General features: G+C 33.0%; 2 protein-coding genes across 3 annotated transcripts in view; both read right to left on the bottom strand.

The window, feature by feature from the left end:
• LOC108358516 (ubiquitin-conjugating enzyme E2 W) overlaps positions 1 to 15,533 on the bottom strand; it is a 42,759-nt gene extending 27,226 nt beyond the window's left edge. The window contains exon 1 of one of the 2 annotated variants that reach the window (XM_017609915.1): positions 15,316 to 15,533. In XM_017609915.1, coding sequence (XP_017465404.1) covers positions 15,316 to 15,339 — 24 coding nt within the window. In that variant the 5' untranslated portion in view covers positions 15,340 to 15,533. Of the gene's footprint in view, positions 1 to 7,343; positions 7,676 to 15,315 lie in introns of those variants that run through there. The other variant, XM_017609913.1, reaches the window with a different exon arrangement.
• Positions 15,534 to 17,798: 2,265 nt separating this feature from the next.
• On the bottom strand, positions 17,799 to 21,859 carry Daao1 (D-amino acid oxidase 1). The gene is made up of 6 exons (XM_017609921.1): positions 21,782 to 21,859; positions 21,492 to 21,709; positions 20,910 to 21,033; positions 19,313 to 19,458; positions 18,846 to 19,236; positions 17,799 to 18,158 (listed from the first exon to the last, which is right to left on the bottom strand). Exons 2-6 carry the CDS (start codon positions 21,677 to 21,679, stop codon positions 17,997 to 17,999), a joined length of 1,011 nt encoding a protein of 336 aa, XP_017465410.1. The 5' UTR covers positions 21,680 to 21,709; positions 21,782 to 21,859; the 3' UTR covers positions 17,799 to 17,996.
• Between the last annotated feature and the right edge of the window lie 1,782 nt (positions 21,860 to 23,641).

Below are 23,641 nucleotides of genomic sequence, written 5' to 3'. Positions count from 1 at the left end.
AGCAGCATACAAGTTGTGAATCATAACGGTGGCTTAAAATTTAATGTGCTACAAAACTGCATACTCGAAAATTCTGAATAAAAAATTTTAAATTTTTTTATTTTTTTTTTTAATGTGATTAATTTTTGTGAATTTTGTGTAAGCTTCGAAATTTTTATTAATGTATTAATAAATAATTTAACATAAGTTGGAGTCGAGTCAAAGTAGTGCTCATTCCCAAGCCTGGTAGGAAAAACCACAAACGGCCTCTAAACCTTTGGGCATAGCTCAATCTTAAGACTTAGGCCGATAGCAACGATTCGATTTGTACCAAATTTCGGACAAATGTCCAATCGTATTACACTGCCTTTAAGAAATAGTACTACCAGGAAAGAAAGAGCGGATATTTACTCGAATAGCCAGGCATCTACTGAAACCAAATCTAAGCTAGCCAAAGAAAATACTCTCTTGTCTGGGTTCCCGGCCATAGGAACATAGAAGATGACGAGAAAGCAAACGAATTAGCCAAGGCGGAACCTTGTATGGATGAAACTGTAGCAGTGGTACAGCGATATCCCCTCAGATAAATACAAACAGAAACCAACGTGCACTTTCGGGAACTTTCAAAGAGAGATCCAGATTTGCAAGATAGCAATCGTCAATGACGGTGCTTTATTTTTAGTCAAAATATACTAAAAAAAAACTCAGTACCGATTGCTTTATTTAATTTAAAACTCGGTACATGCCAACTATAATCTTAGTTTTGAAAATGTTTTGTTTCAAAAAGAGGGACAGATGGACATGACTATGACTAAAATATCTCATATATGTATTTTTGGAACTACGTAACTTGTATATATTCAGTGGCACAGTCGACTTGACAAAGTACATAGATAAATACATTTTACAAGCTTTTATTTAACTTCACTTGTATGTANAACTTTACAGTGCACTTTATTTTGACTATAACTACGGATCAATCACTTTAATCATATTTTTAGCTAACTTAAAACAGTTAAATTAAATCAGGTTAGGGAACTTCCTATTCTTCTTAAACGGAATCGCTATATCTACAAATTATTTTATACTTTTTAGTTCTTTTTGTAATAAAAGCGTGTTTTTAGTTTTTTTAACTATAATATTATTTCTATTGAAGTGGCAGCTATAAAAAATTATGAAATTCAGAGCAATCAACTCTGTACATAAATGAGCTATACGAGCGAGAATAATTCACTAAAAAAGCAGACAAATAATAAAGTAAAGACAATATCACAATCACAAAGCTAAATATGTAATATGTTGAATATAAGACTTGACTGCTAATACACAGTATCGATCTAAACTCTCTTCAAGATTAAATACTGTGAATAATCACATTTATACGCCAAAAGAATATTAAGCCTAAAATTTTCGTACAGTTGCTGCGCAATTTATGCCAATTCAATTCAAACAGTTTGCTAGCACGTGTGCTCAAGTTCTCTTTGGCAAGCAACATCATTAAAGTGCTAATAAACGGTAAAAAAAAACCTAAAACAAAATATACACCCACTGGAAAAAGTTTCGATACAGATTTTTTACAACATTTTTGCTTTTTCTAAAAAAGTCTTCAATTAATTCTAAAAATATAGTCCAATCTACAAAATAAAACAATTAAAAGTATGTAACTTTCATTTCTAATTTAAAAATTTGTGAAACTCTCAGACAATTTTTGGGTATAAAGTTCTACTGCCAATTCAATTTTAGTCTACTAATGTGGTGGTTTAAAGTTTTTGCAGAATCCCGCTGATTTCAGTTTTTTTTCTGCCATACAAAGTTTCTTCGAAAATTGTTTTAATGAAAAAAAAATCCACAACACCGTAAGAAAAAATTATCAAAATCGACTAGATTTTGGAACTTCTTCAAACTTGCACTTTATATACTGAAATTGAGTGGGCTATAAAATTGCATAAACGAAATTTCTAAAAAATTTTACAAATTTTTGCTGACAATTTGGCAAATTTTTCGAGAAAAAAAATTTGGCCGCTATACTCGGATCTAGTAAATCTGAGTATGAGGCCTTGTTCGTATGGCTATCAAACCTGATATATACGCACTCTAGGTTTTTTTTTGTGTTCCACAGTGTTATAAAATGGACTAATATATAATTTATAAAAAATGAAATGAAATGAAACTTATGAAAAACGTAAAACAAAAATCTCTGCACGAAAACTTTTCCTAGTGCGTATATATATGTATGTATAAGCAAATCAAGCAAAAAAACTTTAGAGCCATTAATGAACTGCGTGTAGGCAACTTAAGTCGTTCACCCAAAGCTAGATAAGTTTGTGTTGCGCTCATTCTACTCCATTCTGCAGACTCAGCTAGCAAAAACAGCTGTAAATAGTTTAAATATTGTTGACTTGAATTATTGTTGTTTTAAATTATTCTTCAAACGAGAATAGCTCGTTTCACCTGTGCTCATTTAGGTTTTGTTTACTAAAATAGTGCAATGTTTTTTTTCAACAGCTCTGCTGTAGATACAAACGTACAGAGTAAAAATGAGTTAACCATTTTTTAAATGTTACTTTAGTACAGCAAAAAATAAATAAATAGAACAAAGTTGTTTGAATTATTAGTAATCAACGTTTATGAAAATGCACAATTTTAAAGCTAGTGGAATGAGGTCAAAAGTGAAATTAACTCTAAAGTGGCTTGCTACACTTTATGCTCTAAATGAGTGCAAAAATCGACACTTTAAATTGTTTAGAATTTGGAGCACCGAAATCGGGGTTAATTGTGGTAAGTTTTTTTTTTAATATCAGTTGCTTCTACTTCATGGATTTTTTCCAGCACCACCTCGAAGAAATATTTAGGATAACATTGATCCTCTGATATGTCCATTTGGGGTTAGCTAATGCTGGGAATAATTGCCGCATGTACACTTGGATAAAGAGATCTATGTTATTTATTCCTAAATCGGGCAAAAAGTTGTTTGATTTACTTGAATCTTACAGAAATACATAAACACTGCCGGAACAAAGTATTGGCACAGCAAATTTTTCACAATATATGCAACAATTTTCAATCGCGACTCGCGAAAATTCAGCGAATTTTCATGAAAATTTTCAATATTTTAATCAGATTTTTTAATTTTTTTTTTGAGTATCTCAGATCAAGTCAAAGCTTTAATTTTTGGCAGCAATAAATACGTTCAACACTATGCTGCGTACAAGACAACTGTGGGATCGTAAGCTACGAGCTCACCGACGAGTTGGCGCGCAAAAGATTCTCAACTGTGTAATGATGGGGCCTTAGACAGCCAAGACTCTTGGACTACCTTTGTGTTAAGATGAATATTATTATTTTAAACATAACAGATATCACGTTACGCTCATATACGTACGTATATACGATTACGTTTTCATATTGACAGGATTGGTGTGACCATACAAAGAGCCAAAGTGTCGGATCTGTCTTGAAGTCGATGTTTTTTTCGAAATTTGAGAACCTTATCTAGTGTATTAAAAACCAACCAACTGTTACGTTTCACTCTAATAAAAATTATACGAATTTATAACTCATATTCAAATGCTTAAAACGCGCCCAACCACTTGCTTGGCAATTTAAGCACGCTGAAAGAAATAGTATATGTATACGAATTATTATGAGCAAAGCTGCTAAGCACGCGAATGGCTATATAAATATTTATACAAAATAGACAGCGCTTTCTGTTGCTGTTTTTTTTCTTCTTTTTTTTTGCCAAAACAAGACACGCCTTATGTTCTGCAGGCAAAAGTTAAATAAATTCAACAAAAAATGCAAAAGTATAAGTAATGCGGCAAATGTTGCGGTGCTCTGACTATTCAAACAACATTCAAGTAAAAAAAAAAATTTAATGTAAAAAAAAAACGAACCATAATAGTATGCGGTTCAGCCAAAAAGAGCGTGTTTATATCAAATTTATTTGCATAAGCATTTATGTATGTAAATGTGACTTTTTTATGTATGTACAGTGACTTAAAAAATGGCCGCGTGTATTTTTTTTTTTTGTAATATTCGCAATGTTTTTCAAGTATATTTTTTTGTTATTTTTCTATAAAAACATTGTCCCAGCTTAAGCTAAAATCATATATGTAAATCAAAGTTTCAAACTTTATACAAAATTTAAGAAAATTGTAAAAATTTCCATCAAAGTTGCAAAACTATTTAATCTGAATCTTTAGCACATATTTGAATGAAGCAGTTTTATAGCCCATACAATTTTAGTCTAACGAAGTTGGTCTATAATGTGCTAAAAAATTCATATTAAAAATGTTGAAATTTAGATTGTTGCTGAACTACTTTTTTGTATAAAATTTTAAACTTTCATTTACTTGGTTTTGGTAATAGCTTGGCCAATATTTTCATAGAAAAATAACAAAAAAGAAGTAACTTGAAAACCATTGTGAATATTGGAAAAAAATCAACAGGTGGTCACTTTTCTTAGTAAATGTACTTATATTCATACATATGTACATGCCTACATTCAATACGCATGCTGATCATTAGTAACAACGTTAGTATTTCGTGCGAATCTTAACGTACACTTATTGTGTTTGTATGCCTTTTTTTGTAATTGTTTTGGCGCGTGTCCAAAGTCGAATTATGTATGTATGAATGTGCATATGTACTGCTCTCGTATGCGCAATTATCAACAAACCAAATTAACGCCAATTCGGCTAATTTATAAATGAACCAAATAATCAAAATTAGAGTGTAGTATTTGCAATGATTTCAAATAAATGGATCTTTTTTATTTTTAAACCCAAGCGGATTGGAGCGAATAGCAACAAACGGCCGGCAGCAAATGATTGCATTACTCATCACAGGTAGAAGAGATGCGAGACGGTGATACACAGCAGGTACTTAGCATCGTTAGTCTATTTATTCTTAAAATTTGATTTTGCGACGCATTTCTATGGCTTTCCTATATTTTCTTGTATTTATGCCCTTTCATGATTGCTGTCCAATTAATTTATGTCTATTTCACATGTCTGGCATTAACAAATGAATTCGACCTGCGAATCTTCATACATACATACACATCATAGTAAGTGTGCAGAGATAGCGTCTGGGTAATAATAGAATAAACGATGTAGACAAGCAAAAAGCATATGGACATACATATGTATGTGAGTGGTTTGAAAACCGTATTCATTACAAAGTCCAAAAATCGCTAAATTTGGCATACAAAGTTTTAATAATACATAGGTACATGTATATGTATGTAGATAAAGTCACATTTTGTATACCAATTTTTATTTCGGTTGTTTTTAATATTTGGATTTTTTAGTTATAAAAATAATTGTCTTTGTTGAGTTGAACTTTTTCTATAAGTATACCATCTGTAGGTATTTTATGTACAAGTACAAATATTAATATTAGAGCGATAAAAAAAATATTTGTATTGATATCGATACCAACTGTACATGAATATCGATAACAGTATCGAAAGAATTTATCGACAGCAAAATATTTTCAGTTGAGATAGGACGTTTTTGAACCAAATTCTGAGATAAGGCGTTCTTCGGCCAAAGTCTGAGATAGTGCGTTTTTCAATCGAATTCTGAGATAAGGCGCTCTTCAACCAAATTATGAAATAGGGCGTTCTTGTATATGGATAAATATCGATAAATTTATTACCAACGATATCGATAAAAATATGTCTGTATTATAAATGTTAATTTTTTTTTTGTTAATTATGTTGTTAATTATGAATTACTTAATTAATGGTCGGGCCAGGAGACGAACCTGGAACCTACCGGGAGATAGTTCGCATTAGAGATGTGCGCTGGACTAAATAATCATTAAAATTTTAGATTTCGAACCAAGCCATCCCAACGTTTTTCAGATTTATCTATCCTTCATGACGGTTTACAAAGTGAAATGACTGACGCTGACCGATTTTCAGTGCCTAGAAAGTGTACATAAGCAGAATATTAAAACCTCTATACAAGTATAGTTTTTTTTTACGAGACTCTAATGGCCGACATATTCGGAATTCGTTATGGGACTCTAATCGCCAATATTTTCTGAAGGTTTCTTGGAAATTTTTTTTTATGGAAAATTTCGCAACAAGTTTTTTTTCAATTTTGTTAACTTGAGTATTTCGTTTATGCAAGGTTCGTTATATCGGGGTTTTACTGTACCTTGAAAAATTGGCGGCGTAAGATTTGACTTTTTCATATTTTTATAGGATTGTATTATATTGCATAAGAAAATGTAATTAATTTAAATTGTTCTGCTTTTGATTGCTCTATCTGCTTAGGTAATTTTCTGGCGAAAAAACTCTGATATGTTTTTTTTAATAAACAAGCAGATTTTAAGCAAAACACAAAACCGACTTCAAATCTCATATAAAAATTTAGGAGTACCGTTAATTTTTTCATGATGCAATGATCGGATCTAAACCAGATTGGAACCACCTTTTAGACGCTACTTTTCCGATGCAAAAAGAATTTTCGAAATCGGTTGATTGTCCAAAGTGATGCGGTAACATAAAGAAAAAATATTCCGACGAATTGATAACCTCCTCCTATTTTTGAAGTCGGTTAAAAAAATTCGATTTCCAGGGGTATTTCAAGAATAATCAAAAGAAGAACGCGATTTCCAGGGGTATCTAAGATCAAAAAGTTATCAAAAGACCGCGAATCAATTCGTATTGAGAAAAAATATGTTGAATTATAAAATTTTAAAATTCTTTCGTTTTCTTTACATAGAGCGTGCGGCACTCTAATGTACATACATAGGAGTACACACAAATAGAGGCCTTTTTATTATATTCAAGAACAAAAAAAAAACACAATTACCGCTTGTCAACCAAAACGTGCGGCGAAAAATTTTAGTTCGCTAATTTTGAGTTCAATTTTACCAAAATATAAAATTAGAACCTGGCATTTTCATGTTGCATAGCAACGAATTGAATATAATTTAGAGGAAAGAAATAAAAACAAACAATGTACCGAAATAGCGACTGCTTCGAAGATGTCTAGATGGCTGATGATATAAAAAAATATATTACAAAAATTATGTAGTTTAAGTGACTTGATGAGTAAGCAGCTGAAATTCGAAATATTGGAGGCAAAAAAAATACACCATTTTTTTTATATTACTTTGGTCGAATAGTTATCAATTAGGTATATAAATACGGGTCTGTGGTCAGTTTAAGAGTATTTATTTTTAAAAGATTAAAAATTGCAGAAATCACTGCCAGCTTAAAAGCGATAGACTACAAACTATCTTTTTTTAACTATAAACCGGTTGAAATGTTGTTTTTTTTGTGCATTTGCATTACTCAGCGCTCAGTGTTTGCGACTTAATTTGCATTAAACTGAATTTTATTTTACCTTCAAAGCGTTAGTGTTTGAAACTTAAAACTTTTGTAAAAGCTCCTAAGCATTTTCCCATTGTTTCAAGCACAATATTTATGCTTTGCATTGTCACTGTAGCCACTGTAAATCCTGCAAACACCTTCCTTGACTAATTAAAAGTATTTACATGTCGCACACATCAATTAACTATCCTTTCATAAAACTTTTTGTTTTGATTTTTTTTTTATTGTTACATCTATTATAATTTTAAGTATGCGTTTTTAGTAAACTTTGCGAATTCGCGTGCCAAACACAACTGATGCCAAACTTGCAGACCAGCCAACCACCTCAGCTTGCCTCGATAATGAGCACATTTAGCTACATACAGCCACATTTACAACAAAAATGCTACTAACAAAAACCGGCAGTGACGGGGACAACAGCAATAACAAGCAAAATAGCATGCGGCATGGCGGCACAGTGTGGAGATATTGGGGAGTGTGGGTAATAAAAACTAAAACAATAAATGGTAAAATAAAATGAAAACCAGGGACCGTAACGGTTATAAACTTTATACTAAAAATTATAATTTAACCGTTAAAATTGGATTTCTATGTTTCCGATTAAGTTTGTCAGCTGTTTTATGATTTTTACTTTTTCGATTACGATTAATCTTATTTTTTTTTTGTTTTCTTAATTTTTCGATAAAGTTTTGGTTTCTATTTTTTCGATCATATAATAATCGTTATTTTAAGATTTAATTTTAATCATAAAATGTTTAAATCTAAAATAAAAACGCAGTCTCCATTATAACGGTTAAAAATAATCAAAAGAAATAAAAATCCGGGAAATTGATTATTTTGGACCGAAAAAAATAAAAATTACAAAATAGCGTTTAATTTGGACCGAAAAAATAAAAATCTAAATTTAACGGTTATCCTTGTTTGAAAAATAATAAAAATCGAAACATGATTTTGCAATGATCTACAAAAAAAAATCTGGATTTATCTAACTAATTTTTGGGGATAGAGCACTGCGACCTTAAGACCTAATCGAGCTAATATCCGAAAGAAATATTCGTAGATTTGACCCCGCCATTGATGCCAGTCGGCCAGTGGGTCATACCTAGTATGATCAGCTTTTTAAGGCACTCCATCACTAGTTTTTATATTGCCTGATGAAATCTGAGGCTATTAATAGCCGCTTGGCAGAGCGGTACGATCGTTTTGAAATCGGACTAAATTTACTATATTTCGAAATTTAAGGACGCAATAATCCCTTAAAAATAAATAAAACTATTATGGAATTTTGTAAAATGGACGTGGTACCGCCCACCTATATAAGTTTATCTCGTTAAGTCTAACTGAACATGTGTACTATCAAAATTGTTAGAAATAGGGACAGAACTAGAGATGGGCAAAACACGTGATTTTCTACGTGACACGTTGTGAAAATTTGAAAAAAATTACACTTACATCTTTCTGGCGTATAGGGCTCGTAACATATACATACATACATATGTGTATTTTCAACCAAAATAAAACCGTAAACTACTTCTGTTTAACTTACTTGCTGTACACACTTCTGACGAGATGAATCTTCAGAAACAGTTTTTGAAGACATTAATGCGGAAATACGCGGAAGATTTATTAAAAAAAATCAGAAAACAAAAGTTGTGACGATGTTTTAAAATTTTGGGAGAAAGCTAACCATTTTCCGCTTCTTAGAAGCTTTTCAAAGCAAATTTTACAAATAGCAGTTAGCTCAGCAACTATTGAAAGAGTTTTTTCTGTGTCAGGCATAATTCTAGAAGAAAGACGTACACGACTGCTTTGTGATAACCTGAACAAAATATTATTTTAAAATAAAAATACGAGCTAGTCATTTGAATATTAGATGAATATTGATGTAAATTCTTTTCTATACTCGTAACACATGTACATTAGAGTGGTCCAAAAAAATAAAGTCGGAGTTTTAATGCCGGCACCCCCTAGGATTGTTCTATATCGAAAAAATATACCCGTACTTTTTTATTTTCAAATCAAAAAATATTTAGGGAGTGCTCAAAGCGATCAAAGTTTTCCATGTGTTTTATATGGAGAAAAAACAAATTTTCGTAGAAATGGTATAAAACTCTTGAAAATTTTTCGATCGGAAGACTGTGGTTCTCTTCAGGAGACTTCCAGTATTAATATCCAATTGTTTATTTAACAATTTTTTATGATTAAAGATTTTTTATTGGCCCCCCAATGCATTTTCTAAGGGCTTTGGAGGACCTTAAAATATAGTTATCATGAAAGAATTGTTAAAGAAACAATTGCGTATTATTGCCGGGAACTTTTTAAAGATAAGCAAAGCTTTCCGATCGAAAAATATTGATTTTAAAGAATTCTACACTATTTCTACGAAAAGTTGTTTTTTGCCCATATAAAATACATGGAAAACTTTGAGCGCTTTGAGCATTCCTTAAACTTTTTTTTATTTCAAAATAAAAAATTGGGGTATATTTTTTCGGTATATAACAATCCTAGGGGGTGGCGGCATTAAAAAGCCGACCTTATTTTTTTTACATACATTTTTGGACCACTTTAATGTACATACATATGTACATACCAAGGTACATTGAACAGGTAGTATCAGTAGAGCAGCTGATTTGATTTATTTTCAAATTATTTGGTCTCGAAAATGTCAAATATTTTTAATTTTTTCTCACAAAAATTCTGAATTGTTAAAATCCATTTGCATGTGAAACCTTTTTCCATACAAAACAAGCGATTGAATAGCAGCTTTTGGAACGTTCGCCCAACTCAGCAGCACAACCGCTGATTACTGGCCCTTGTAAAGGATGGATCAATGCTTCGAGAAGCAAACAAATTTACTAGGAAAGAAAGTTGCATCAATTTTTATTTTTTCCAATTTCAATTTTTTATTTTTTATAATTTTTTGTATTTCACATGGCACGCTTTGATTTAGAAGAAAAAATTCAGAACAGTTTTTGACACTTTCGATACCAGAAGCAACAACAAAATACACGCAAATGTTGTTTTTGCTCTACTGATACTACCTGTTTAATGTGCCTTGGTACATACGTATATCTGACATTTGTAAAATAAAAAGTAATAGTGCATTCATCCCAGGCAAGACGTTTGGCCCAGCTTTTGTAACAATATTTATATGAAATTCTATTTATAGAAATAATGTTTCCGTGAAAAATAGTGCGTGATTTAAAAACTAGGCGACGTCAGCGTACGTGAACATGATTGAAAAACAATTAACAGAACGTGAGTGTGCGTGATTTAAAAAACCATCAACGTTAGCCACGCGTCCATCTCTAGTTGAAACAGAGTTTCCAAAATCGCCCTGTAAGTCTATTATCTATTATTAAAATATATACTTATTTTGTGTCGTCGTTGATTTAGCAAGCACATCCTCTGCATCATAATGATGCAATAATAAATTTTTCCTCGCAATTCATATTAATCGGTTAAGAAGTGTAGAAAACGCGCGAGATTAAATAGGTATATTGTAATCTCACAAAGTAGAAGACAACTTTTGGCTTATCAACAAACAACGCACGTGTCATCGTAACAGTCACATTTTTAACCCAGCAATGCTTCTGCCCTTCTGGAAACGATTTCACTTTACTTTTTAAAGCTTTAGTAAGCCGAAATCTATACCTCTGCCGAGACAGGTTTTCTTGCAGCTAATAAAGTAACTGTTGCACTGTAAACTTATATTGTGTGAGAAAAATACAACCAATAGGCTACTACATCGCTGTGGTATAACCGGTTGAGAGAATAGCTGGACAGCATGCTGACCAGCCGGTCATGCGCGTGTATGCCAAATGTGGAAAAGATAAATTTGCAAAAAAAAAAACACGTTGCAAAAGAAAAAAGCAACTAGTATACAAGTTTCAAGCGAAGTGGCACCCACCACTAGCAACGCTACTCAGCTCAGCTGAGTCACTAGAGAGTACAAAAGCAAGCGTATAAATTTCGATAGAGATCAGATTAGGTCCATGGCAATAAGTAATTAATTGTTTTACGCTGTCAACAAAGCTGCGAGCGGCTAAATCAGTTGTTTTTTATGCGGTACCGCATGGCGTATGCGTGATGGCAGTCGTGGACAGTGAGGGTAATGTACAAACTTTCCATGCCTATACATATTACATACAATCATGTGCAAATATTTATGTATGTAGGCATATATGTACATATGTATGTATATGCACATAATTGAATTTTATATAATAGTTGGTACATATAAGCATATTCTGGGTTTAACCTTAATTGAATTTATCTACAATGAATATAGCGCATCAAAGCAATTTAAGCCTGGTCGATATCAATTCGATTTGGCGACACGTATGCATCATGCTTGACATGTAGTAGGAAACATTTTGCGAATGCGTTCAAACTTCTATGGCTAAAGAAGCGCTTAAAATGTTATAAGGAAAATCAACAAGAATAAGCTTCGATAAGAAATTTTTTTTTTCTTTCGTATTTTTATTTGCATATCAGGGCGCGTCTAATGGACTTAAAATTAACGCCTGCACGCGTTATGCACTATGTAGCAGCGCTAATGTCTTGTCAACTGTCAACATTTCCGTGTGTATCTATGGCTTAACGTTGTAATATTGCGCAAACTTGCTACCTGGTAGAAATTGAATGAAGCTCTCACGTGTTACCGCCCCGCATGGGGACGGGGACAACATTTATGTAATGTATTTGGAAATAGAAAATACATACATATGTATGTATGTACACTTGATGAGAAATGTACACAAAAGTTGCATGCAGCACGCTAACAGCTAAGTAGCCAATTTACTTGCCCCAGAAGTGTTGCATAAACAAGTACATATATTTCACTTTTGGGATTTTTTTGTTTAAATGGAAACCCTTTCCTAAGCGCGGAGGGTCGCCGAGAGTACCAGATTGAAGACTTGAGTTATAATTACCTTGGACTCTAACTTCAGCCAGCCAACCGTTCCATTTCAGTTCTCCAGCTAAGGAAATTTGACGCTAAGAAAATTATAAGCCCAGCATCGTTTTATCAGATAATGTGGCAACCAACTGCTATGGGTTATGAGACTTCTTTTCAGGCCCTGACAGTCCTTCAGAAATACGGTTTACTTCAGCAATCAGAATTTGTTCGGGTAACTACGTAACCGAAACGTCTCGCATTTATATTTGGCCAAGGGCCGTCACTTCACAAACATTCCTCAAAACTGTTTGGGTAATATTTATGCTGTTAGAACAAGAAATATTCTTTGCTTCTAGCAAGATATTTAAAACTACCAAAGTAATATACATTTCAGCGACCATTACTTTGAATACGTTACTATGAAAACGCCATTTGCAAGTTATAGACAAGCACAAGCATTTTCAGTGAATCACTCAAAAGTAATTGATATTTTATTGTGATATTTGCTACAGACAACTTTAAAATAATTCACGATTTTTCCGAATGACCTTCATTTAATCCCATCATATGTAAGTAATATGCGCATGTTTTTGTAATCAATCGATTTTGCCCACTAGCAGAGTTGTATAATTGATTAAAATAATATAAAAATGTTCATTTAAAGCGAAATAACAAATAAGTTGGAAATTATCAGCACATGCTTATACGACAAAAATACAATTTATAATTTCAACAAATTGATAACATTCCATTTTTGAACTTTTGTGTTACTATGCATTCGGGAGATGTAAAGATTTCTAATTTTTAACCCCAAAAAAAAACAAAAGATTAAAATAGCAACTAGGCGCTGCGTGCACATTTTATAGTAAGAACGTGGTTCGATCATTTAGAAAGTGTGTGGCCACAATAAAAATATACAGCATGTACATAAATATGTATGTACTACATATGTTTAAGCGCCATTAAGGAAAGCATTTAATTATTTTTATTGCAATTTAAATGTGTCAGCAAGCATCAACATGTACACAATTGTATGTTTTATTTTTAAACAAAAAAAATGGCAATAACACGAGAGAATTACTACGAACGCGTTTTTTATGGACACGACAGGGTAAATTTAAAAATAATTTAGAACATACATATTTATATAGAGTGAGAAAGTTATCAAGTCTAGACATGGTATGGAATGGCGCTAGGGTCAGATAGCCAAAAATCAAGCAGTGATCAGATGTACGGAAATTTGAATAATTAATATACATTATTTCGGACATTAAATTTTGATTTATTTGGAATCGTAAAGATTCTGTTTTCGCACGTACTACGAATATTTTGGATTCATTATATCAATAGTTTTACATCAAATTAAATTATACATTTTAAACTGAATTAAATATGTACATATTATAAAATTTAAAGTTTTGACGCAAGATGATGAGCACGAAAATTGGTGCATACCAAACATGCCACAGCACAGAAACTGGTTGTCTCTAAGACAAATCAGACAACGGATGCTGGAACGTCGTTTCAAAATACCTCTGAGATGCGGAAACCTATGGTAGCAGTAAAAATGTAACATTTGCGGACCGTGCTTTTTTATTTACTCTGGAGAGCCGTAAAAAATTTAAGACATGAAACTCGTCTATAAGGTTTAGCAATTATTCCCCTGACAAGTATCATCATCGAAGCTTTTACAACAACTAAAGAAATTGTGATTAAGAAAAATAAGAAACTGGTGCTCTTTGATAGCATAATTGGTGTTACGAACTATTTTATTATGCATTTGTGTATACATACCTAATATAAAGCTGATTCTATATGTACAAACAGTTTGAATAAATAATACATATGTATGTACATATAATGCCGCCGCTTTGAGGAACATAAACTCATTCACTGAACCATAACAAAATAAAGTTATATATTTTATATGAAACTTTGCAATAAATTGCGCATTAAGAAGCAACTGACACAATCAAGAGATAAGCTGAATGTGTGTCATTCATTTATGTGTGATTTCTTTGTCGCAACAAAGAATACGTGAAATTTGAAACGAAAAAAAAATTTACATACTCGCAAATAGGAAGTAAAATAGAAGTAAAATTTGATATGCATAGCAAAACCAATTTAAGCTTTTGTGCACACATTGATTTAGAAAAATGGATTAGATAAAGAAATTATCATTTTTCATGTCTTCGCAAATAAAAAACGGTTCACAACTTTTATGTAGGTATCATTGACTCATCCTAGTTTTTAAATCAGCGAAAACAGCTCAATGGGAGCGCAATTGATGGTTTTGTAAAGTTGTATATAATCGCCAAAAAGTGTTTAAGAGCGGATGTGGCAATTCTGGCAGGAAATAAATCTATATAAACTCGACTTTTATTAAGAAATTGAAACAAAATTCAAAACTGTATACGCAATGATTTTTCATGGTGAATCTTCAAGAATTAGCAGTACTTACAAGCAAAATTATCAGCAAAAACAATGAGGTTTATGAACTCCACACACCACAATAGCCCATCTTCGCTCTGGCTATTGCAGCAGGCTTAACTCATACCTGAGAAGAATTAATGAGGATGTGCCCAAACAATGCCCGGCATGTGGAGAGTCGCCACATGACTTCTTCACATGCCCTTAGAACTCCACCCAGCTGACGCCCCTGTTCTTATGGACAGACCCTGTGGAAGTCGTCGCACACTTCCTGGACCTCCCCTTAGCTGAAACGGACAACGTTGACGAATGTACCGACCCGAGCGGGGCTTGGTAACCGCTACAACAACAACAACAACAGCTTTATGAACTTTGAGTAAGTTGCGACTAGCGTGATGAAGAGGCGACTCGAATTTTCCAATAACAAGCTCAATTCATGGGGTGTTAATTATACATTAATTATACATCTTTAGCCACATATTTGTCTACCACAAAGGCATCAGAATATAGAGTATATTTGGAATACGTATATTCGTATTCTACCCTTTGTACAGCTGGCAGTTTTGTCAACAATAGATTTTGATGTGATGTGCATATCCAATCAAGAGGATCACATACACAACAACCATACAATATGAAAAAATCAGTCACTTACCTCTGATGGCGACATTGATGACATCTTCTTCACGTTTAGGCTAAACAATTTTTAGATGTTATGCCCTGACGCTTCTTTGTGGCTTTGCGAATGGATTATTGTATTAACTTCTTCTATTTTTATATTAATTTTATTAAATTTCTTAAGTTGTTGACAATCACGAAAAATTTCCCATCTGACAGTTTGTTGTATTTTGACAGCTAGATCTCAAGTCAAATTGACAACCGGAATCGGTTAGGGACCAAAACGAAATCTGTAGAAAGTGTTCCCGACGGCTATTATCGATTATAGTGAGTACAGTTTTCTCGCCTTGGCAACTAATATCTGCTACGGCGACATCAGGCGGCCAATGGAGTATAATCGAGAAATACGCATGATGCACTATCTGTCGGTGCGTAGGAGCAAATAAGTGTCGTTTATGCACTTGCGCAAATCGCTTATACAGGGTTTACATGAGGCGATTTTACGGCCGACGTTTAGTTATAAGCAACAAAATCGCCTGGTGTGAACAGCCTCTATACTAATCGCCCTAAATGGACTAAATTATTTCTATTACTATATGTCAATAACTAAAAAACTAAAAATATAGACGTAGTCCGCCTTTTGCTATTATTGAAATGGTATACAACGTTTTTTGTGCAAACTTATATTACAGGAGCCATAAGGAGTCAAAGGTCGGGTCTTCGTAAATTTAAAACCTTACATGTATTTCAAACAATTTTGAACTGATTTTAATGGGTATCGTTGTAAATGCGATTAAACCGCCTTTCTTCTGATATGCATATTTGTGTACTTCGTATGTAAAAACTTGAGAAGGAAAGATTTAAAAGGAAAAATACCCTTTTTTATAAAAGAAATATTTTAAACAAAAAAATTACTAACCGATTTTTTAAAATTGATATCTTTGTAATCGCAATCAAACTTTCTTTCTCCTGATATACATATTTATATACTTCGTATATACAAAATTTGAGAAAAAACACTTAAAAGGAAAAAATACTCTTTTTTATGAAAAAAACGAAACATTTACAGAAGGGATTACTAACCGCTTTTTAAAAACTTGGTATCGTTGTAAAGGCGATTAAACCCCCTTTCTTCTGGTATGCATAGTTGTATACTTCGTATATAAAAATATGGGAATGAACACCTTTTTTTATAAAAAAAATAAATATTTTAAACAAAAAAATTACAAACTGATTTTTAAAAAATTGGTGTCGTTGCAAAGGATACCAGAAAACTTATACTTTCTTTAACCCAAAAATTGTTATTTATATACACAAAAAAAATTTATTAAAAAAATTGTTTCCCTCTATATAAACTCCTTCCCCCCTAGATGAAAAGCCCCACGCCCTTGTATACAAAACAATTAAGGTATTTAAACCGTACATCATACAGTCAGTTTGTTCTTTTAGAGCGCATACATGGTTCCATAATAATGATTCCAGTATCTTCATTTATGTATATCTTATCTATTAATATCTTATAAAGAGAAGTGTAAAATTTTTTTTATCTAAAACTAATAAAGTTAGAAGGACGAAATTCGAGGATGTTCTTGACATATATTTTTTCAAAAATAAATATTGGAAATTTCCAAGGATATTCAAGGATAAAGTTTTAAAAGGACATTTTAAATACTCCTGGTGCACCCAAAAATTAAATTTTTTTTCTATTCTACAGATTAATTGATACCCATGTTGTTATTCTACAGTGCAGCGAATCTTTTGAATCATTTTTTTATTCAATCATATTCTAGAAATTTCAAAGTCCTTTAAAAAAAAAATGCCTGATGTCAGAGAGAAAAACTAAAAGCACAGTTTTAATATATTTGGCCTCCAGTTTTGTGAATATATTGATTTTTTCGTGTGTAAAATTGACTGCCGCACGGTGTTATCGTTACTATTGCCATTATGATACCATTACCATATCCATTACCACTACTGTTGTTGTCATTATCAACAGCAATACCGATATCATTACCATCAATACTTTCATTACTATCAATATTACCATCGCGATTACTATAACCGTACCTATTGGCATTACCACTATTGCCATTTTCTCTACCATTACCATTACTATCATAATTTTTATTACAATTGCCTTTAACAATAGCATTACCATTGTCAATACTATTAATAATAATAATAATAGATTGGCGCTAACACATATGTTAGCGTTTGGCCGAGCTTCTCCTCCGATTTGTGGCGTGCGCCTTGAAGTTGTCACACAAACCGGAGGGTCCTGCAGTTTTACGCCGACTCCGAACGGCGATTGTATTTTTATGAGAAGCTGTTTTTCATGGCAGAAATACACTCGTTGTTAAGAAAAAACCTTTTTTCTATATTTTTTTTTGCGATGTTGCTTTGACAGGGCTTGAACCCAGGCGTTGCGAAGTGGAAGCGCGCACTGCTTACCACTACACCACAGCGGCCGTCAATACCATTATTATTCCCATTATCATTGCAATAACCATTACCATTACTATTAGCATAACCATTACCACTACCTTTACTATTACCATTACCACAACGATTGCCACTACTATTACGGTTACATACTATTACCAAAACCATTAATTTTGCGATTTCAATTTTTACTAATTTTTGTTATAAAATACAGTATATTAATTATAAATACTCGTATGTACATACTTATATAAGTATGTATTTAATTATATTTTTTCACAATTTGCTATTGCCAGCCAAGAGATCACGTACAATTTTTACAGCATACTTAGCTGTACCAGGCGATGTGGTAACACCATAACCGCCATGACCGTAGTTGTGTATTATCTTTTGCATACGACCGTTAGCTAAACGAAGGAATTCGCTTTCGACGCGCACCTACAAAAACAAAAAAGTTTACAGGGTGTCCAATAAGTACCACTACAAACTTGAGGAGAAGGTATATATATTGGGGGTGACCTCAACGAAATTTCCTCTATAAAAGTGCCATAATTTTTGAAATTTTGATATTTTTAACTGACCTCAAAAAAGGAGAAGGTTATCAATTCGTCGGAATATTTTATTTTTATTTTTATGAATGTTACCGCATAACTTTGGACCACGTTAAGCGATTTGTACAAGTCATTTTTTAAAGGAAAGATGTTACCTCACAGGTGGTCCCATACTAATTGGGTATAGATCCAATCATTGGATCATGAAGAAATCAATGATAATCTTAAACTGTTATATGAGCATTCAAGTCGGTTTTACTCGTATCTTTTGTTTAAAAATTACTTTTTTAAATTTAAAAACTTCGGGCTTTTTCACCCGTTTTCTTTTGCTGCACGTACAAATGAGGCTATACTTTGTTAATTTCTTAATCAAATGAAATGCAGTTAAAAGATATTAGGAAACCATTATAAAATTAGGACTATTTTCAGATTTTTATTTTATTTTTTTAAATAAAAAACATTTAAAAAACGGTGACCCTTTTATGAGCGTATTTTTTTTTATATGGGAGGTCAGCCCTCTACCTACCTTCTCCTTAAAATTGTCGTGATAGCTGACAGCAAAAAGAAAACTCACCACAGCACGATGTGGTCGTAGTCCCACACACTCCCGCACAACTTCGGCGCGCTTCAAGCTTGGCAACATGCTGTAGCAACGCTCCTTAATAGCCATAGAATCATATTTGCATACATTTAAATTATAACTATCATATTGACGACAACCGCCCAGTGTAACGGTTTCGAAACCGGGCAAAATGTAGGTATCATAGTCACCATAGAAGGCCAGTTTGACCCAGGGTGCACGCACTTTTAACACTTGTCCACGCAGTGGCACAAGTTGTTGATCATTACACAATTCTTTGGCACCCAAGCCGGAGCAATTGAAGAGTACATCAAAGTTTTGCTCTGCCACATCGGAAAACGAGCTGACATGTTGGCGCGTGACCTGACCACCGGCAGCAATGAATCTGCGAAGCGAAAAAATTAACGAATAATGGAATTGACAGTTGGAGGTAAGCGAGCAAGCAAGATTTTATCACTTACTTTTTAGTAGCATAAGGCAGAAAGAGTCGACATTCGGTCAGGCATGTTGTGAAGAATGAACCGTATTTCCAATCACCTTGACACAGCTTCAATTCTTCCTCGGTGGCTTGACGATAAACTGGCAGGAGTTGTTCGATAAAATGATTCTGAAGTAATAAAAAACATTCATGTACCTACTAAATAAACTAAAATATTGATGCAATGAATTCAAAGTTAAAAGAAGAAATCAAACAAATGCATAGCACACTCAAAAGTATTGGCAAATGCTGATAAGAAATGTAAATAAAGATTATCATTTGTTGTTATTAAAATTTTAAATACAAAGATTAGGTTCAGCACGCCAAATGGTTAAGCGATTCTGATAGACCCAAAAGACATCGTAAATTCTTCCAAGTTTATAGCGCAATTCTGGAAACTGTCTTTCAACTCAAAACAGTCTTTAGAAAGAAAAAAAGTCTTTCGTAAGACAATTTTTAATTCTGATAACAATCTTGAAAGCTCTTTTATGTATTCCGAAGGGCTAATTGAAAGATTTGCTAACGAGTTGCAATAAGTTTTCTAAAAGTAAAATATAATTAAAAAATTATATAATAGGAAAAAAGATAAGGAATTCAATAAAAAAAAAACATTAAATAAAAAAATTACGAATATTAAGTAAGTTCCTAAATATATAGTACAATTAAAAAATCTTTTTCCTATAATGAATTCTACGAATTAAAGGGAAATTAAAGGAAAAGTAGAAAAAAATCTCACTAAAAACATATAGAATAATCTTCTCGAAATTAACTAAAAAAATATGTTTAAAAACTGAATTAATAAGAAAAAAAGTAAGATTAAAAAAGAAAAAAATGTGTTCTTCAAATTAAATGAAACTAATTTTTTTCTAAAACAAAAAAAATAAAGAATAAATGAAATTGAAGAATACATAAAATAAGTTTTTAAAAATTAAATTTAATTAAAAAAGAAAAAAGTCATAAACGAGTTTCTAACAATTAAAAGAAATTAAAAAACATTTTTCTCTGTAAATACAAATTTAAAAAAGAATTAATTTAAAAAAATTAAATATGTTCCTAAATATTAAGTGAAATAAAGAGAAACAATATTCTTTTAAAACAATAAACTCAAATAAAAATAAAAAATCCAGTTAAAAAAATTAAAGAACCTGACCGAGGACTCGAACTTCGCATCTTTCGTAAGAGCTTTGCTCAGTGGAGCAGTGCTTTGCAACATGAAAGTTGGCAAGGGAGCTTTTATTGTAAGACTTTCGTGGCAGAATAAACAACATCGTTCAAATTATCTTGCCTACTGTCATTCAATTGTCTTTCGAAAGATTTTCAAGTAACCAGAATTGCCCTGTTAATGTCATCAACTCTCTACTTCTCACAAAACACATTTGGAGGATTCACAACGGTGTTGTAAGCGTCTTATTGTTGTATATCGTAAACTTTAAAAGCTAAAATAAATGTTTAGCGAACTTAAAACCACAACCAACTATTTTTTAACACTGCGAAAATTCATAATATATTTTAAGACGTTTAAAGTTTACGACATAAGACAATACGACACTTACGACACCGTATATACCCCAATTACATACCCGCACAATCTTCGGTGAGGTGGAAGAGTAAATGTAACCAGAGAGTTCGCAAACGCCAGCAAGTGGTGCGTCGCTTGAGCGACGAATCTCATCCCAGTAGTGAAAGGCATCGGTGACCCATTGTCTGTAAATTGCTTTAGCAAATAGCAGAGCGATACTTAAGGCCCAACCACATAGAACTTCGACGTTGCGTTGGCGCTGGCACTAAATAAATAAATAAATTCAAATATAGCCACATTGCCGAAATTCGTAAAAGCTAACGCCAACACAAAGCAGAAAGATGGCCAACTCTCAACTTTTCCCGTGCGTCGCTCGTCAGCTGTTGCAAATAAATAAAATTATGTGAATTATTTTTTCCTTTTAATCAAATGCGGGCAAGAAATATCGTTTTTCACGTAATTATTGATATGAAATATTAATTTATCTGTCGTTAGTATGTTAATTTAGTGGCCAAAGCATTCGCTGCCAAGAGTTCATTATAGCAATCATACTTTTAACGTGAGTTCTGTCAAATCAACGCCAACGCCAAAGTTCTATGTGGACCGGCCTTTATTTATTAAGCGACAGTGCAACAAACTGAACTGTGTAATCTCTCTGGTTGGTCCCGCAAAGCTGGTGCCTGGTCTAAAAATGCCCGCCGCTACAGCGCTGGTTGTATCTTCATTGAAACGATCAGCGAGAATTGTAATATCCGCATTTGGATAGTGCCGCTGTAATTCCAAAGCTGTTGTCAAGCCCACAACACCACTGCCCACGATGCCGAAATGCATTTTTAAATAATTATCACAATTAAATTAATTCTGGAATATGAACCAAAATACTTTTTACTTATATACGTACATATGTATGTATGTAGTAAATGTAATATCTACTTGTAAAAATTCAAGTAGCGTTCACTTCCCCACGTTCAACGAAAACAGCTTCGCTCGCGATCGGCAACTGAATGATAGCTTTTGCTTATGTACGTATCTCATCCAGCAGGCAAAGATAGGGTACTATCTTCAATTTGATAACGTGCACTCTTTCACACTTGCACTCTGCTAGTTTATTTAATTTTATTATTTATACTTGTGACACCTTGGCACTCTCTTCAGCACTCATACCTAGTATATATGCTTACCACCTACTTGTCTTTTAGTGTTGTGATACTCTTATCGGTCACTTATTACTTGTATTTTTTGAATATGTACCTACAATTTAAATTGGAGTGCATTTTAATATTCAGAAAAACATGGACGGATCCGCATCACATTTCTTTCGACTATTCACTTACCGAATTGTTTTTTTTTTTTTTTGTAGCTAAATAGCTTAACAGTCTATATGTATTCATATCCAGAAACGGACGCCATTTAATGCAGATTTCATAAAATGTTTGAATAATAAAATCATATCTCAACCGACTTTCGTTTCCAAGTAGGTACAGGAAAACGAATAGTGCATAGTGTCTCTGCTAAGGAAGAGAGTAATACCCGCCGAATTGAGTTCCAAAGCAGGGTCATATATACATCCCACAGTTCCAAATCAGAGCCATATATGCATCCCACAGAAGCGAGTTCTACCACCGTTATTATGACTCTAGTGGCTCACGCCGACAGAATGGGTCAGTTTTATTCGATCCTTATGTTACTAAAGCTCTTTTTACCACTTTAGTTAGACCAGTATTAGAATACTGTCTATTGCTACCAAGTTCATTCAGAGAGGATTGCATCAATTCAAAAACAAATCTTGCTTTTTGAATTGCGTGATTTTAACTGGGCTTCAGAGTACAATCTCCCACCTTACACTAGTCGTTTAAAACTCGTTAATTTACCTTACCTTGCAAGTCGTCGAAAAATGCTAGGTGTGATATTTATCGTAAAATTAATGAGTCTGAAGTAAACTTTAATATTCCCTCTAGAGTATCCAGACACTCTCTTAAAAATACAATCGCCACTACACTTTCGGCCTCTGTTCTTAAATCCATATAAAACTAATTTTGAATTAAACGAATAATTTCGTTGTTTATAGCAAGATTTTAACTCTCACTCCAGTACGTTTGACATGCCGGACTCAATTTTTACTTCAAAGAAAACTATCCTTTCCTCTATCCATGGCGGAATTATACCAGGTGAAGTAATTAAAGCTAAAAGAAAGATTTTGAATCTGCCTTATATGAAAAATTGCCTTTAAAATTTGACTATAAGGCAGCCGAATGTCACAAAATAAAGCGAGAAAGCTGTTTTATAACTTCACCTGTTTATTGCGCCATGTCCTCTATGAATAATTGGAATACCATCTTTAGCATTTCCAATGAGCTGATGAATTTGATTCTGAGCTGAATAGTTTTAGATCTCGACCTTAACAAACTCCGATTTCCACGACTTGGCACAAAAAAAAGCTTGTAAACTGCGCCCTTCGTTTCGGTTGGGCGGGAAAAGATGGTACATAAAACTGTTTTTCTGAAATTTTTTTATTGAATTTTTCGTTCAATACGCTTTGCTTCTGCACTTCACAGATGCCTTTTCATGGATCGAAAAAATATTAAGGAAGCGTAAAATTACCGTTACAATGCATCCTTGTATTATAGTGATTTTTGTAAGTAAGTATAAGATCAAGAGCCAGAATCATAGAAGATTATTCCAAAAGTATCAATATAACGAGCTGAGTCCATATCCGTCTGCTTTTCCATTTGAAGGCAACTAGTCCCTCAGCTAAAGAGATATCCGACTAAAATTTGGTTCAGGAGCGTATTC

The sequence above is a fragment of the Rhagoletis zephyria genome, unplaced genomic scaffold, assembly GCF_001687245.7.
Source record: "Rhagoletis zephyria isolate East Lansing unplaced genomic scaffold, Rhagoletis_zephyria_1.1 Rzeph_scaffold_00266, whole genome shotgun sequence".
Taxonomy (NCBI): domain Eukaryota; kingdom Metazoa; phylum Arthropoda; class Insecta; order Diptera; family Tephritidae; genus Rhagoletis; species Rhagoletis zephyria.
Note: the sequence above shows the minus strand (reverse complement) of the source record. Positions and strands in the feature narration are given on the sequence as shown.